The 13,944-nt window shown below is 40.8% G+C and overlaps 3 protein-coding genes across 3 annotated transcripts; all 3 read right to left on the bottom strand.

Moving 5' to 3' along the window:
* Positions 1-935: 935 nt before the first annotated feature.
* Positions 936-3,188, bottom strand: LOC113110676 (COPII coat assembly protein SEC16-like). The gene is made up of 2 exons (XM_026274814.1): positions 2,912-3,188; positions 936-2,424 (listed from the first exon to the last, which is right to left on the bottom strand). The coding sequence occupies exon 2, from the start codon at positions 2,253-2,255 to the stop codon at positions 1,404-1,406; it is 852 nt and encodes a 283-aa protein (XP_026130599.1). The 5' UTR covers positions 2,256-2,424; positions 2,912-3,188; the 3' UTR covers positions 936-1,403.
* A 5,636-nt stretch (positions 3,189-8,824) lies between these two features.
* Positions 8,825-9,373, bottom strand: LOC113110544 (THAP domain-containing protein 2-like). Its single transcript, XM_026274679.1, has one exon. The coding sequence runs from the start codon at positions 9,371-9,373 to the stop codon at positions 8,825-8,827; it is 549 nt and encodes a 182-aa protein (XP_026130464.1).
* An 898-nt stretch (positions 9,374-10,271) lies between these two features.
* Positions 10,272-13,558, bottom strand: LOC113110666 (thymic stromal cotransporter homolog). The gene is made up of 4 exons (XM_026274797.1): positions 12,455-13,558; positions 11,527-11,610; positions 11,267-11,423; positions 10,272-11,171 (listed from the first exon to the last, which is right to left on the bottom strand). The coding sequence occupies exons 1-4, from the start codon at positions 13,404-13,406 to the stop codon at positions 11,132-11,134; spliced, it is 1,233 nt and encodes a 410-aa protein (XP_026130582.1). The 5' UTR covers positions 13,407-13,558; the 3' UTR covers positions 10,272-11,131.
* Between the last annotated feature and the right edge of the window lie 386 nt (positions 13,559-13,944).

Genomic DNA, 13,944 nt, shown 5'->3' with positions numbered 1-13,944 from the left:
AAGGCACTCCGTATCCTGAAGGCCTTCCTTGGGTATGCTACTGAAGACACAGTGAAGGTCACAGCCGCCCCGTGAATGGTCTGGGTGTCTTGCCTGACTGTGCGAAGAACCAAGTCTTCTGGCTGTCCCTTCAAATTCAACTTCTGGACTGCTTCTTGTAGGATAATGGTCCGTTCTGACCCATCATCCAGAATTGCGTACGCCTCCATGGATTTGTGGCCATTTTGGAGCAGAACTTTGTTCAAGTTCAAGTTCAAGTTCATAGTTCAGTGGTGCCTGGGGAAGAAGAGGGGAGGGGGGGGCAGGTTTGGGAGGGAGTTCAGCTTCGTGACAGCCTGGTGGATGAAGCTGTCCTTCAGTCTGCTGGTCCTGGCCTGGAGACTCCGCAGTCTCCTCCCTGATGGTAGCAGGCTGAAGAAGCTGTGTGATGGGTGGGTGGGATCACCTGTGATGCAAAGGGCTTTGCAGGTGAGACGTGTTCCATAAATGTCCTGGAGGGAGGGGAGAGAGACACCAATGATCTTCTCAGCTGCTCTCACTATGCGTTGCAGAGTCTTTCAGCAGGACGCGTTGCAGGCGCCATACCACACAGTGATGCAGCTCGATAGAATGCTCACGATGGTGCCTCTGTAGAAGGTGTACATGATGGGGGGTGGGGCTCTGGCTCTTCTCAGTTTGCGGAGGAATTAGAGACGCTGTTGTGGTTTCTTGGCCAGTGCTGCGGTGTTTTCAGTTCAGGAGAGGTCCTCTGATGTGCACACCCAGGAACTTGGTGCTGCTCACTCTCTCCACAGTTGCACCATTGATGGTCAGAGGAATCGTGCTGAGTGTGTGCTCTCCTGAAGTCTACAACAATCTCCTTTGTCTTCTCTACGTTCAGAGAGAGATTGTTGTCACTGCACCATTTGGCCAGGCGGCTCACCTCATTCCTGTAGTTTGTCTCATCTTTGTTGCTAATGAGACCCACCACAGTTGTGTCATTTGCAAACTTAATAAAGAGGTTGGAGCTGTGTGACGGTGTGCAGTCATGGGTCAGCAGAGTGAAGAGGAGGGGGCTGATTGAGTGTGCAATTGGCGGCATGATGACCACGCCCACAGCGCCAGCATCTATTTTGACCTTTAATACAAGTCACTTTCTGTTCCTTACTGTGAAACTTGAAGATCTCACAGCCATTCAAGAAATGTCTGTTGTTTTCGCAGTATGGACAGTAAGCATTCACCCCTTCTATCTTAACAGCAGCTGGTTTGGGTGGATGTGCTGGTGTGGTTGGGCTGGGTTTTGGGTTCTCTGTACCAAGGAGGATGGTAGTGGATTTACGAGGTTGCTTAGAGTCTCTTCTCATCTCCTTTCTAGTTTTCTAGTGCTATCCTCAGTCTAGAGAACTCTCTAGGGTTCGGGGCTGTCAGAAAGGGGATAGTTGGAGCAGGGCCTCTGTACATCTTTTCCTGTGTGGATGGAGGCTGGTAATAAACTTGACTGTAGTCGGTGTGAGCAGGCAGCATCCGCTCATGTGCTGGAGTCTTGAACTCTTACAGATGAGATGGAATGTGCGGTGTGAAAGAGGGTACCTGGGCTGAGGAGGGTCCCTGTAATTTACTGGTGTTGGTACTCTCTCAGGCATTGAGGAAGAAATGTCCATGTTCCTAAAATCCTCGGCCATTCCAGGGTACTCGTCCACTGTAGCTGGGTGCTGTTCTCTCACAGCAGTAGGCTTTGTTGGTGGCTTTATCCGTGGGGCTGGAGTTGGACGACACCGTTGTGGGGTCTCAGGGCTCACCCCTGGAGTAAAGGGACCTGGAGACGGGGCTGGAAAAGTCACTGGCCTGAAGGGGGATTCCTTTTCTGCCTCAAGACTTTTAAGTTTGTAATGTAACATGGCATTCTGATGGCGCATCTCCTGTAATGGTGAGATAATCTCTGGAAGCTGGTTGGCTTGTTTTCGCAGGACTACATTCTCTTGTTTCATTTCTTGTAGCATGGCTGTAAACTCTACTTCCTTTCCTTCTCGCCCATCAGATGCACTTGGCCATTCATCTCTCAGTGTCCATTTACCACGTTCGAAATCTTGGCTGACAGGAGGACTCGATCTGGTATGTCCTACTGTACTTGGTGACTGTCTTCTGCTTGGACTGTGGCCTGGGAGTGGCTGTCGATGCTGCAATGGCTCACCAAGCTCGTAGTCAACTAGATGAGCTGGTGGGTTAATCCGTCTTCGTGGACGCACAACGGGCACTTCATTCTCAGGTTGAGACATCTCTGTAACAATTCACCCTCCGGCTCGAAGGACCATGAAAAATCTTGTTAATCTGCATTCTATTGCTAGTCCGGGTTTGGATGAAGGCTACAGTTTGCCCGGTCAGAACAATGATGTCTCACTTGAATAATCCAAAATGTCTTTATTAGATGTGCATATATGTGTGGTTCTGAAAATATAAAATACAAACATAGATATGAAATTAAATGTATACAAACAACAACTTAAATAAAGCTTATTTGAAAATGGCTGTTCAATGGAGATAAATATAACAGACAATATAACAATCCAGGTCTAACTACTTATATAAGTGGAAATGGGTGTCCAGTATAAACATATGCAAACTATGTATGTGCGCTAACACTGCGCATGAACTGTTCACGTGAACATCTCTGCTGTGTGAGTGTTGTATCTTAGAACGTAAACAACTCTAGAGCGCATGCGCGCTACCCGAGATGCGGCCGTGCATCCTTATTTGTAATGACTAAATATGCATAAATTGACAGTAAATAACATGAATAATACTGAAAAGTAGCAGTATAATTGCGGTGGAGCACAATCAAATAAACAATAGTAAAATGTAAACGCTTATACAGGCGTAATTGCGTTAATCCTTAGAGTTGCTAAGAATGCTCAGTAATGATATAATTACTTACTTTGTGATGCACGCACACGCACAATCGATAGAACTCCTCTAATTTGGACTAATACTATGTATCTAAATCTACAAACTATCTACAATATTCAGACAGTTTGCCTTCCCGTTTTCATCCACCTGCTCTCTTCTCCGTCACTTTGTGAACTCCAATGGAAAGTTCAGGAATAGTCCATTTCACACTGGATGACAGGGGTGACTGGAAGAGTCCATGTGTTAAGGGGGAACACATTCTACAGTATCCAACAGCTTGTCACTTCCTCAGCTGGCATCTGTTCCTTCTTTAGCAGGCAGGAAGGTCTGTAAACTTTGCACGATACACAGTTGTCTATAAAAAAAACCTTTGTTGACCATAATGGCCATTTCAGGTTTCAGAAGTGACACAATCCCAGACTGCTTCAGAAGCTCCTTGTCACTGACAGATCCTGCATACACGGATGACACGAAAGTGACAGCACCATGTGGTGCCATGCCAATTAAACCCTTGTAGGTGCAGTGGGACCCTTGACCTTGAAGCAGAAGAGAGGATGGTGTTTTGCAACGCAGCTCTATGCAGTCTATCACAACATGTGTGTCTGGATAGTCCTGAAACTCCTTTGGCATGTGAGCCTTGACCGCCTCCTCAGACATGAAGATGCGCACAAATCCAAGAATGGCGTAGAGAAAACTGGCCCAGCTTGTAATGATGGGACTCACGGGCCACGGCAGACTTATAGATATTGAATCTGTGGGCTAGATCTCTCTCTCTAAGACCAACTGAGAGATGGACCATGAAGAGGAAAAACTCATCTATGGGCTGCATGGATTGACACTGTTAACAAAATTGTGAAAGTTTTTAATACATATAATGTGTGTTTATGTAGAGAAAGTTATATTGGTAGCATTAACATTTCTGTCTCTGTTCCCCCCACAAAAACAAGAAAAAAATCTGTATGCAACAACATCATAAATTAATTAATACAACTACCAAGTTGTAGCTTATTTTTTATTGACAGCATAGTAACATTTAAGTCTTGTTAGCCCTTGTTAAAAAAAAGTATAATTTATCATACTTAAAGGGGGGTGAAATGCTCGTTTTCACTCAATATCCTGTTAATCTTGAGTACCTATAGAGTAGTACTGCATCCTTCATAACTCCAAAAAGTCTTTAGTTTTATTATATTCATAAGAGAAAGATAGTCTGTACCGATTTTTCCCGGAAAAACATGACCGGCTGGAGGCGTGACGTGTGGGCGGAGCTAAAGAATCACGAGCGCCAGTAGGCTTTTGCGTTGAGAGCATGTGGAAGCTGTGACATTACCGTGAGGGAAAAACCATCATCCAAAACAAACCATGGCTTACAGTCATATTCAGCCATTTATTTATGATCCAGAATCAGATCCAGGGGCTGAAACTGAACGAGAGCAGCATCAGCAACGATTCGCTCCGAGCGGGGCTCGAACCCGGGTCTCCGGTATGGGAGGGGACGCACTAACAAGGAGGCAGAGATATTTTAAAGGGGGGGGTGAAATGCTCGTTTTCACTCAATATCCTGTTAATCTTGAGTACCTATAGAGTAGTACTGCATCCTTCATAACTTCAAAAAGTCTTTAGTTTTATTATATTCATAAGAGAAAGATAGTCTGTACCGATTTTTCCCGGAAAAACACGACAGGTTGGAGGCATGACGTGTGGGCGGAGCTAAAGAATCACGAGCGCCAGTAAGCTTTTGTGTTGAGAGCGTCTGGAAGCTGTGACACAGATCCAGAGGCTGAAATTTAACAAGAGCAGCATCAGCAAACGACGTCTCTATGTGGTATGTACTGAAACTGTATATATTTGCTTAGCGGTTTTGGAAAATGACTAAGTTCCACTTTATGTCGTCTTTTTTTTTTTTAAGCTGTACATGTGGAAAGTGCAGTTTGATGACAACATCGCATGTTGTTTACTTGATGTGCTTACGCGTCGATAGCTAAGTTAACAACACAGAGATATTTAAGCAGTTTTACTCACTGCATGCGGTTCCAACACACGATCGTGACCCTTTTTCGTTGGGACTGCATTATCCTTAAGAAATAAACGATGTGCAAACCCGGCGTCAAACTGGGCCTTGTTTGTAAAGCAAGCATCTTTGAAATGCAGGGAACAAACAAAAACACTTGCACAACTCCGTTGATGCTCTGTAAAAATAAACTCCATCCACTGGTCCCTTAATGCTGTTTTTTTTTTTGGTAATCTGTGCAGGGTTGTCTTGCCCTGGCAACCAAAAACACACTTCTGTGACATTTCGCGACGCTCTCGCTCTGATCAGTGAGTCTGTGCTCAGCCTCTCAGTGCGCTGCTATACGGGAGCGCGCGCTCTTCCGGCAGAAGTGTCCTCAGGACCCATATAAGGAAATTCCGCTCCATCTAATGTCACAAAGAGCCATACAAAAAAAAAACTTTCCGAAACTTGTGACAAACCGGAAGGAGTATTTTTGGAACAAGAATACTCCTTCAAACGTACAAATTAATTTTTGAAACTTTGTCCATGTTTAGCATGGGAATCCAACTCTTTAACAGTGTAAAAAACTCAGTATGCATGAAATAGCATTTCACCCCCCCTTTAAGCAGTCTTACCGCCTGCGGTTCCAAAACACGATCATGACCCTTTTTCGTTGGGATTACATCATCCTTAAGAAATAAACGATACGCAAATCCGTCGTCAAACTGGGCCTTGTTTGTAAAACAAGCATCTTGGAAATGCAGGGAACAAACAAAAACACTTGCACAACTCCGTTGATGCTCTGTAAAAATAAACTCCATCCACTGGTCCCTTAATGCTGTTTTTTGTTGGTAATCTGTGCAGGGTTGTCTTGCCCTGGCAACCAAAAACACACTTCTTTGTGACTTTTCGCGACGCTGTCGCTCTGATCAGTGAATCGCTCTGATCAGTGAAATAGATACAGTCGGCATCTAGTCATAGCTGGGGGCGTGGGGGAAAACACTGCGAGCATCGTGTGTATCTGAATGGCAAAATGCACATATTGAGCACTCATTCCCAGAGACACGTAGCACAATTGTAGTGTCTTTTAACTTTAATATTCATATACACTAGTCCATATCGATATTTGATTCATTTTACAGCCCTAATATAGATGTATTCATTCAAAAATAGCCAAATCCCTTGACATTCTGCTTTATACAACAAGTTCTATTTTTGACTGGATTCCGCGATTAAATCGTTTCGCAAATACAGACGGGGTGAATTTATGAATGAAAGTGTAAAAGTTCTGACACAAAACTAAGTTGTTACCTGTCCACATGCTTTTTTAAGTGGGTTTATGTTCGACACTAGGCTAACGTTACATAGTTTTGCTTCAGGTAGAATGATAAGGCTAATTATATATGCATTCCACTTTCTGAAACAACCTTACACAGTTTTGATAACGTTAATAATGAACATGATGTTAATATAGCCTGCCTGTGATGAAATGCCGACTGCACACACACACACACATGCTTAGTCTTGGGATTCAACAACTTCCCTTGATCATCCTCACAACTTATTGCTTGTAGCCATTTTGTAATCCTTTCAGGCTCTGTATGTTTATTAGGAAGGTTGTAGAACTTAAATTCATAATTGTCACGGCGCGGTAGAGACGGCGCCGTGGAAAGAGCAAGGTCTGGGTCCAAATGCAGGGAAGAGACACTTTATTATAAAAAGAACAAAAAGGCCAAAAAGGCAAAACAAAACTGGCATAAACACGATAACTGGGAAACCACACACAACTCGAGGAACACTATATAAATCACAATCGACATTTCCAAATACAATTAATCCAGGCAGGACGAGTGGTGGGAGAGAGGAGAATATATGTAGGTGAACAAATGGGAATCAGCTGTGTGTGTCTAAGTGATTGAGCGGATGCAAAACAGGTGTACCGAGTGAACCAGGTGTATGTGAATGACGAATGAGTCCGGGAGATGGGGAAGTGTCGCCCTCTGGTGGTGAGAGGGAGGAATACCGGGTCCGGACTCATGACAATAATTTGTTAGTTTATTGGAGGTACAGAAAACGACACAGCAACTCTTCTGCGTGATTGTCCCAAGTGCCAAGGCAATGTTTTCCCCCACGGGCTAAATTCACATCACGTGACGGGGCGTTCCCGGGGGCGTTCCTAGACCAACCATCTGTATCTATAGCTGTGTCCAAATTCAGGGTCTGCATCCTCCTTAGGATCCTTCCTACCCGGTTGAAGGAGGATGGGTCCTCCGACGACCGCAAAAACCGGAAGTCGGTGTTTGTGAATTTGGACAGCCTACCCTTCTTTCAGTTCCCTCCCTTAACCGTTGCTCATATCCTGTCGCCTAGCAACCGTGACAGCGCCAAGCAAGAAGCGGGTGAAGAGCTCATCGTTCTCTCCCCGGAGCTTTATAAACACTTCTGTCTGCTCTTTCGTCCTTAGAAGCGTTAAAACAGCTTCAATCACTAACAAATAAGCTGTGTGTAAGGGGATATTCACACAGGCAGTAAGGAAGAAGCTAGTTTACGAAAGTAAACATTTTTTTTTACATATACACGTACACATGTAAAAAAAAAAAAATGCTTAATGCTAAAACAAAATGCCTAACTAGAAAACCACTGAAAATATATATTTTTGAAAAAGCCAGTTTTTAAAAAACATCGAAAATAATACTCCTCCCCCACTCCGCTACCGCTCGCTTTGTCCTGCCGAAAAGAATTATGGGATAGGTAGGACGCGAAAGGATCCATCACACCCATCCTTCGAATTCGGGGAAAAGGAGGACGCATTTGTGGGCCGCATTTGAAGGATCCTACGAATTTGGACAGCCTTCGTCGCGGCGCTGTGACGTAACATCCTTCAAATGCGTCCTCCGAAGGATGTAGACCCTGAATTTGGACACAGCTTATGTCTGTGCTCAGCCTCGCTATACCGGAGCGCGCGCTCTTCCGGCAGAAGTGCCCTCAGGACCCATATAATGAAATTCCGCTCCATCTAACGTCACACAGAGCCATACTCGAAAAAAACTTTCCAAAACTTGTGACAAACCGGAAGGAGTATTTTGGGAACAAAAATACTCCTTCAAACGTACAACTTAATTTTTGAAACTTTGTCCATGTTTAGCATGGGAATCCAACTCTTTAACAGTGTAAAAAACTCAGTATGCATGAAATAGCATTTCACCCCCTACCCCCCCCCCCCCCCCTTAAACTTGAATAATATGCTTAGCAAGGACTTGTTAAAGAAATAACACATTTTCAAAGAATATACTTGCATGCAAACTGAATGTAATGATTTCCGGACACTTAATGGCATGTTATGTAAGATTAAATGAAAAGATAGTTTAATTTATATTAAGCGCAATAAGGTGACCTTAAGAGTGCTTTTCTGATCCACTAAAGTAGGCCTTAAGTACACATTTGTAATTTCATAAATGCTGTAAACAAATTGTTGTTAAAATATGGTTAAAATGTACTGACAAGCATTTATGGTAAACTAAATATACTTTATTTATTCATTTTTTATTGAAACTTGTATGTCATGTATATGATTCATTGAATATTTTTTTTATATATTGTATTACATAATTTAGCACCATGTAAGTTACCACAGCTATATTCAGGGCAAGACTGGAGTGAAAAAATAGAGAACGTACAGTAAGTAAACAAATAAACTATATTTTCAAATAATAATAATAATAATAATAAATATTATTATTATTATTATTATATTACAAAAGGTTTTTAAATTTGTCTATTTTGTCAAAACGAAATCTGGTCTTTTAAAAATAAAAGTTTCAAGAATTAAATTTAGTCAACAAATAGAAATAAGCGTAGGCTACCTACTTCCTTAAACCATAACAAAAAAGATGAATAAAACAATGATTTAAAGCGTAGAAAAGGCGTCATGAAGTGAACTTCCTAACTGTGTTAAGAAACAGATGCAGCAAATCGCCCCAAACAAAACCTCTGAAGGACAGAAAACTCTGCAACCTGCCTCTTCAGGCGCTCGACCTCCTCTCTGAGAACTTCGGTCTCATCCACTTTCAGATGATCCTGAACGAGAGATGAACAATAATCATGCTCCTGATGCTGGAAGCCCGTGGGTGCGGGATCTTGTTTTAAAGGAGACGTGACGCGTCTCTTCCTCCATAACCCGGAGCGCTTTGGTGCTGAAGTGTTCCTCGTGAACAGCGTGGGCACGGCGCCCTTCTTCAGCAGTCTGCGTGCTGTGCGAGTCGATAGCTCAATGAAATCCTCAGTCCTGAAGTGTCGACTGCTGACTATTGTATTAGGAGTTACATTACAATCCTCACGCTTGATATTCTGAAGCCACTTTTTGCGTGTTTCTTTGTTCAAAGGGAAACTGTGGAAACTAATCACAGAATTAAATCTTGAGGACATTTTACAGGACGGGACACCGCAATATCGAGACGATGCACCTTCACGACGAAGATATTTAAAGGTTTTTGAACTCATTACTAAGATCTTATATTTTAATATAAGGTATTAAATGATATAACACTGTAGTTAATATAGATATAATGTAAAAATATATTAATTTGATTGTTATCAATAGTTAATCTAAATATGTCTGAAAGAGTTAACTGCTAACACAGTTTCCTATCGGGGAATACTGTACCGGAAGCTCGTGTAGACACCGAGAAGCTAGCGGAAATACGTAGGCAGAAGGCATATGGCAAGCTGGGAAAGCATTTAATGCCTCTGGCTTTAATCGCTTTTACTGAGTTTTGACTAGTCAAAAATTCCAGATGTCTGTTCTGCAATTGTGACTCCTTGACTAGTAATTATATATTTAAGCTATGAATAATATTCTCGGATATGTTTTTGATGACTAGAAATTGTTACTAAAGTTAACTATAATTTGTACGCTGTATCTCTATTTTAATTTTCACTAGGCTAGTAAAACATATAATTTGATATATTTCTAATATCTGACTAGACAAGAATTGGAATTCTTTATATTTGCGCATCACTGAAATACAATAGTAATTATCTTAATTATTAGTTAAATCAATTTCGTTTTTACTCTAACACGCTTGCCATAGTAGGTCGTGCACTGACGATAAGATGACACCATGTGGCAGCTGTTGGACATTACACATGAAACATACTGATGATGAAATATTCAAAATATTCGAAATATTATTTTGTTGTTCTGATGTTGCTCTCTGTATCTGTGGGAGATAATAGTGATGAATCTTCAAAACTGAAGAAAAGTTTTAAAAAGTGAAACGCAGAACCTTTCACCCATGCTGCTAAACTAGCCCACTAAAGACTAAAACGAATAAACAAATAACCAATCTATTGTTTATTGAGAATAACACACACAAGAAACTCATACTATTTTACTGTAGCAATACAAAACCATATGCAATGGTGCTCTCCAACATAAAATAATAATAATAATAATAATTTTCCCTGATAGACACTTCATGTGTCAGTCCTAAAATGCTAATAGTATTTTATAATAACACCTATAACTATTTCCACAATAAAAATACTTATATTACCAAATAATGTGTCCCGCAAGAACAAATGTCCAAATGCTAGTTATGGAAATAACATAAGGTGGGAGAAAAAAAATTTAGCTTTCAGTGAAGGAAAAACATTCAGTGCTTTTGCAAGTTAACTTAAAGATTCACAGGGAAATTACTTTTTTTGTAAAAAGTACAATGCAAACATCTTGTGAGTGAACAAATCTTTTGTAAGAGGATCTGAAACTTTGGTGAGAAAAAAAAATTGGAAAATCATTTTCAGAGTACACAAAAGATTTGCAAGCAAATGCAAAAGCATTCAAATTTTCCGTGGGCATGCAATATTTTAGTGAGAGTACGGAAAGGTCTTGTGAGCTAATGCAAAAGTTTTGTGTGCAAACACAGAGTTTCTCTGGTAATGCGGTACTTTTGCGAGAGAACAGACAGTTTGCGAGAGCAAATGCAAAATTTATCAGGGAATTCAATGTTTTTTTGGAAAGAATGCAGAAGTTTTGTGAACAAACACACATTTTCTCAGGAATTGCAATAGTTTTTGTGAGAACACAAAGGTTTTGTGAGTGATTGCAAATGTTCTCTGGCAATGCAAAAGTTTTGCGAGTAAGCAAACACAAAAGCGCTGAAATAAAATTTGTATCCTATTCTTCTCATTACATTAGGGGCTTTGTAGTACTGAATCAAAATAGGAACAGACACATTTTCATGTAAAGTGTTCAACATCTCAAATGGATCCAGGTCTCAAGTTTCTGCCACTTTGATAACTGGAAAACAAATGAACAACTGTTACCCTGAATGATCTGAGAAGAAACCACCAAAATAACTTTTGCTATTGTCTTTTAACGACAGATTTACTTACATGAGTGGGACAGCACTGATGTAACTGATAGCACAGGAGAGGAGAAAGCAGAAGCCACTGAACCAGCCCAGAGTTAGTGGGTAAATGGAGGTAAAAAAGACATTGGACAAGAGATCAGTCACAGCTAGAACCAGCTGGAGCAGCCCGAAAACTCGCCCTGCCAAGAAACACAGCAGAGGTATGTTCATGTGCAGTATGACCTCAACTAAAGCTTAGATGAAGCACATTTTAACTTTTTGTTTCTGGAGTTGTAACTTTACCATATTGCTGAGGATGCAGATTCTTGGACAGCATGGCTCGCAGTGTTGGCATGGGAACGCAGGCAAACATCATGATTCCTCTAGCTGTTTAAAACAACACATCTCAACCTTTCACTGGAGAAAGCAATATTATGAATGGAAAACTCTATTTTATCAATAAGTAACTATTTAAAGTTGCCTTAATAATGAATTTGATTATTTCAAACATGCAACTAGCTTCACAAGACGTTCAAGAGTCGTGGATGCTTGTGGATTATTGTGATGTTTGTATCAGCTGTTTGGATTCTGACGGCACCCGTTCACTACAGAGGAAGTGATTTAATGCTAAATTTCTCCAAATCTGTTCCCATGAGGGAATAAACTACTCATCTGCACTTTGTATGGCCTGAGGACATGTCTTAACAAAAAAAATTCAGTATAAAAAACATAAAAAAAAAAAAAATTCACGACATTTCCAGGTCTAGAAATCACATTTTGAAAATTTGGTTACCTCATATCCAGGATTTTAAGACAGAGGGAACAGTTTTTATATATATTATTCTTTGAAAAAAAAAAAAATTATATATATATATATATATATATATATATATATATATTTTTTTTTTTTTTTTTTCAAAGAAAAAAAATGTTCCGGGGGTGGAATAATTATTCCATAATTATTTTAATGCTTGTTTTTTCTTGTTTTAAATAATTTTTACATCAACCCGAGGGCCCCTAATGAGCCCTGGCTCCCTTTCAAGTCAAGTCATCTTTACTTCTATTAGTGCTTTACACATTACAGACTGTGTCGAAGCAGCTTCACAGTGATAAACAAGAAAAAAGCATAATCAGTTACTGTAGACCTATTTCGCTGATATCTGTATAGGTGAGGACTTTATGTGCATCATTCCACGATAAATCACCTATAATCACCTTAAAACAAACTCACCTAGGAAGTAGACCCAGCTTTCTACAGCGAATGCCATGATTGCCATCCCAGTACAGTTGGACACAATACCCAGTAGAGTGAGGGTTGTGTCTCCCAACAATCTGAACAGACCCAGGACCCCTATGAAACTGCTCAGGTACATGGCGCTGGTGGTGGCACTGCCATATCCGGCCCAAACTGAGTCCCAGCTCAGCGGGGGCTTCAGCACATACAGCTGGAGCACATTTTCTGCCCCAACCATGCCTAGAATGAACAACACCATGGCTGTCATCAGCATGCCTACAGAGATTCGATCCATCTTTTTCCCAGTTTGAGATTCAGCCAGCAGTGGCTCACTCTCGGATAGGGAACGTCTCGAGTCAGTGAGGGCAAACACAGAGTACAGTAATGCCACAACACTGACTAGAATTGCTGTCAGGAGGAGAACTGATGGTCCCATCTGATACAGATATCCAGACAGGAGACCGCCCACGACCCCTGCGACCCCAAAACAGAAGTCCACAATGTTGAGTTTAAGAGTGCGTTTGCCCTGCTCCGAGCTCAGAGACGCCAAAGCCGCCACCCCGGCCCAGAACATCGGCCCGCCTCCGCTCAAACCATGCAGCACAGAACCCAAGTACAGAATCTCCAGAGGAACTGCACAGTACATGAAGATGACTAGAGTAAACATGCCCAAAACTGAACCCATTTGAGAGGCCACCAGGAAGACTTTAGGTCCATGACATTCTGCCATGCGGCTCAGTGGTATAATGGACAACATAGCCGCCAAAGAGGACAACACACTCTGAATAAGAAGAAAGCGTGAGGATAATGCCTGTGCCCGATCACTGTCTCCTGCAGTTGCCTTCAGTGACTGGTTGTACACGGTCTGTGTAAGTGCCATCTCAAAGAAGGATGTCCCCAGTTTATTGATGATAACCACTGGCTCCACTAAAGTCAGAATGGCCCCCATTTGATTGGCAGACTGGGAGCTTGAAGCTGAAATTTGTAACCTTTAATGCAATAAATAAATAAATAAATAAATAAAAACAAACAGTATTGATACTGAACATGTGTGTATTTATAGATTATTTTTTTATGTTTTGAAAGAAGTCTCAAAAATTAATCAAAAATACTGTAAAAACTATAATATTGTGAAATATTAATTTAATTCAAAACAACAATTTTCTAGTTGAATAAATCTTTAAATAAAGTTTATTCCTGTGCCGCAAAGCTGAATTTTCATCAGCCATTAACCAGTCATTTATAATGGTTATTATTATTATCAATGATGAAAACATTTTTTTTTTGTATTCTTTGATGAATAAAAATCTCAAAATAACCGCCTTTATTTGAAATAGAAATATTTTGTAACATTATAAATGTCTCTTTTGATCACTTGAATGTGTCCTTGTTGATTTTTTTAAATCATACTTTGAAAACAATAAGAATAATAATAAGAAATGTTTCTTGAACAGTAAATCAGCATATTAGAGTGATTTCTGAAGGAT

The sequence above is a fragment of the Carassius auratus genome, chromosome 11 (assembly GCF_003368295.1).
Source record: "Carassius auratus strain Wakin chromosome 11, ASM336829v1, whole genome shotgun sequence".
Classification (NCBI taxonomy): domain Eukaryota; kingdom Metazoa; phylum Chordata; class Actinopteri; order Cypriniformes; family Cyprinidae; genus Carassius; species Carassius auratus.
This window is presented reverse-complemented; position numbering and strand designations above follow the sequence as displayed.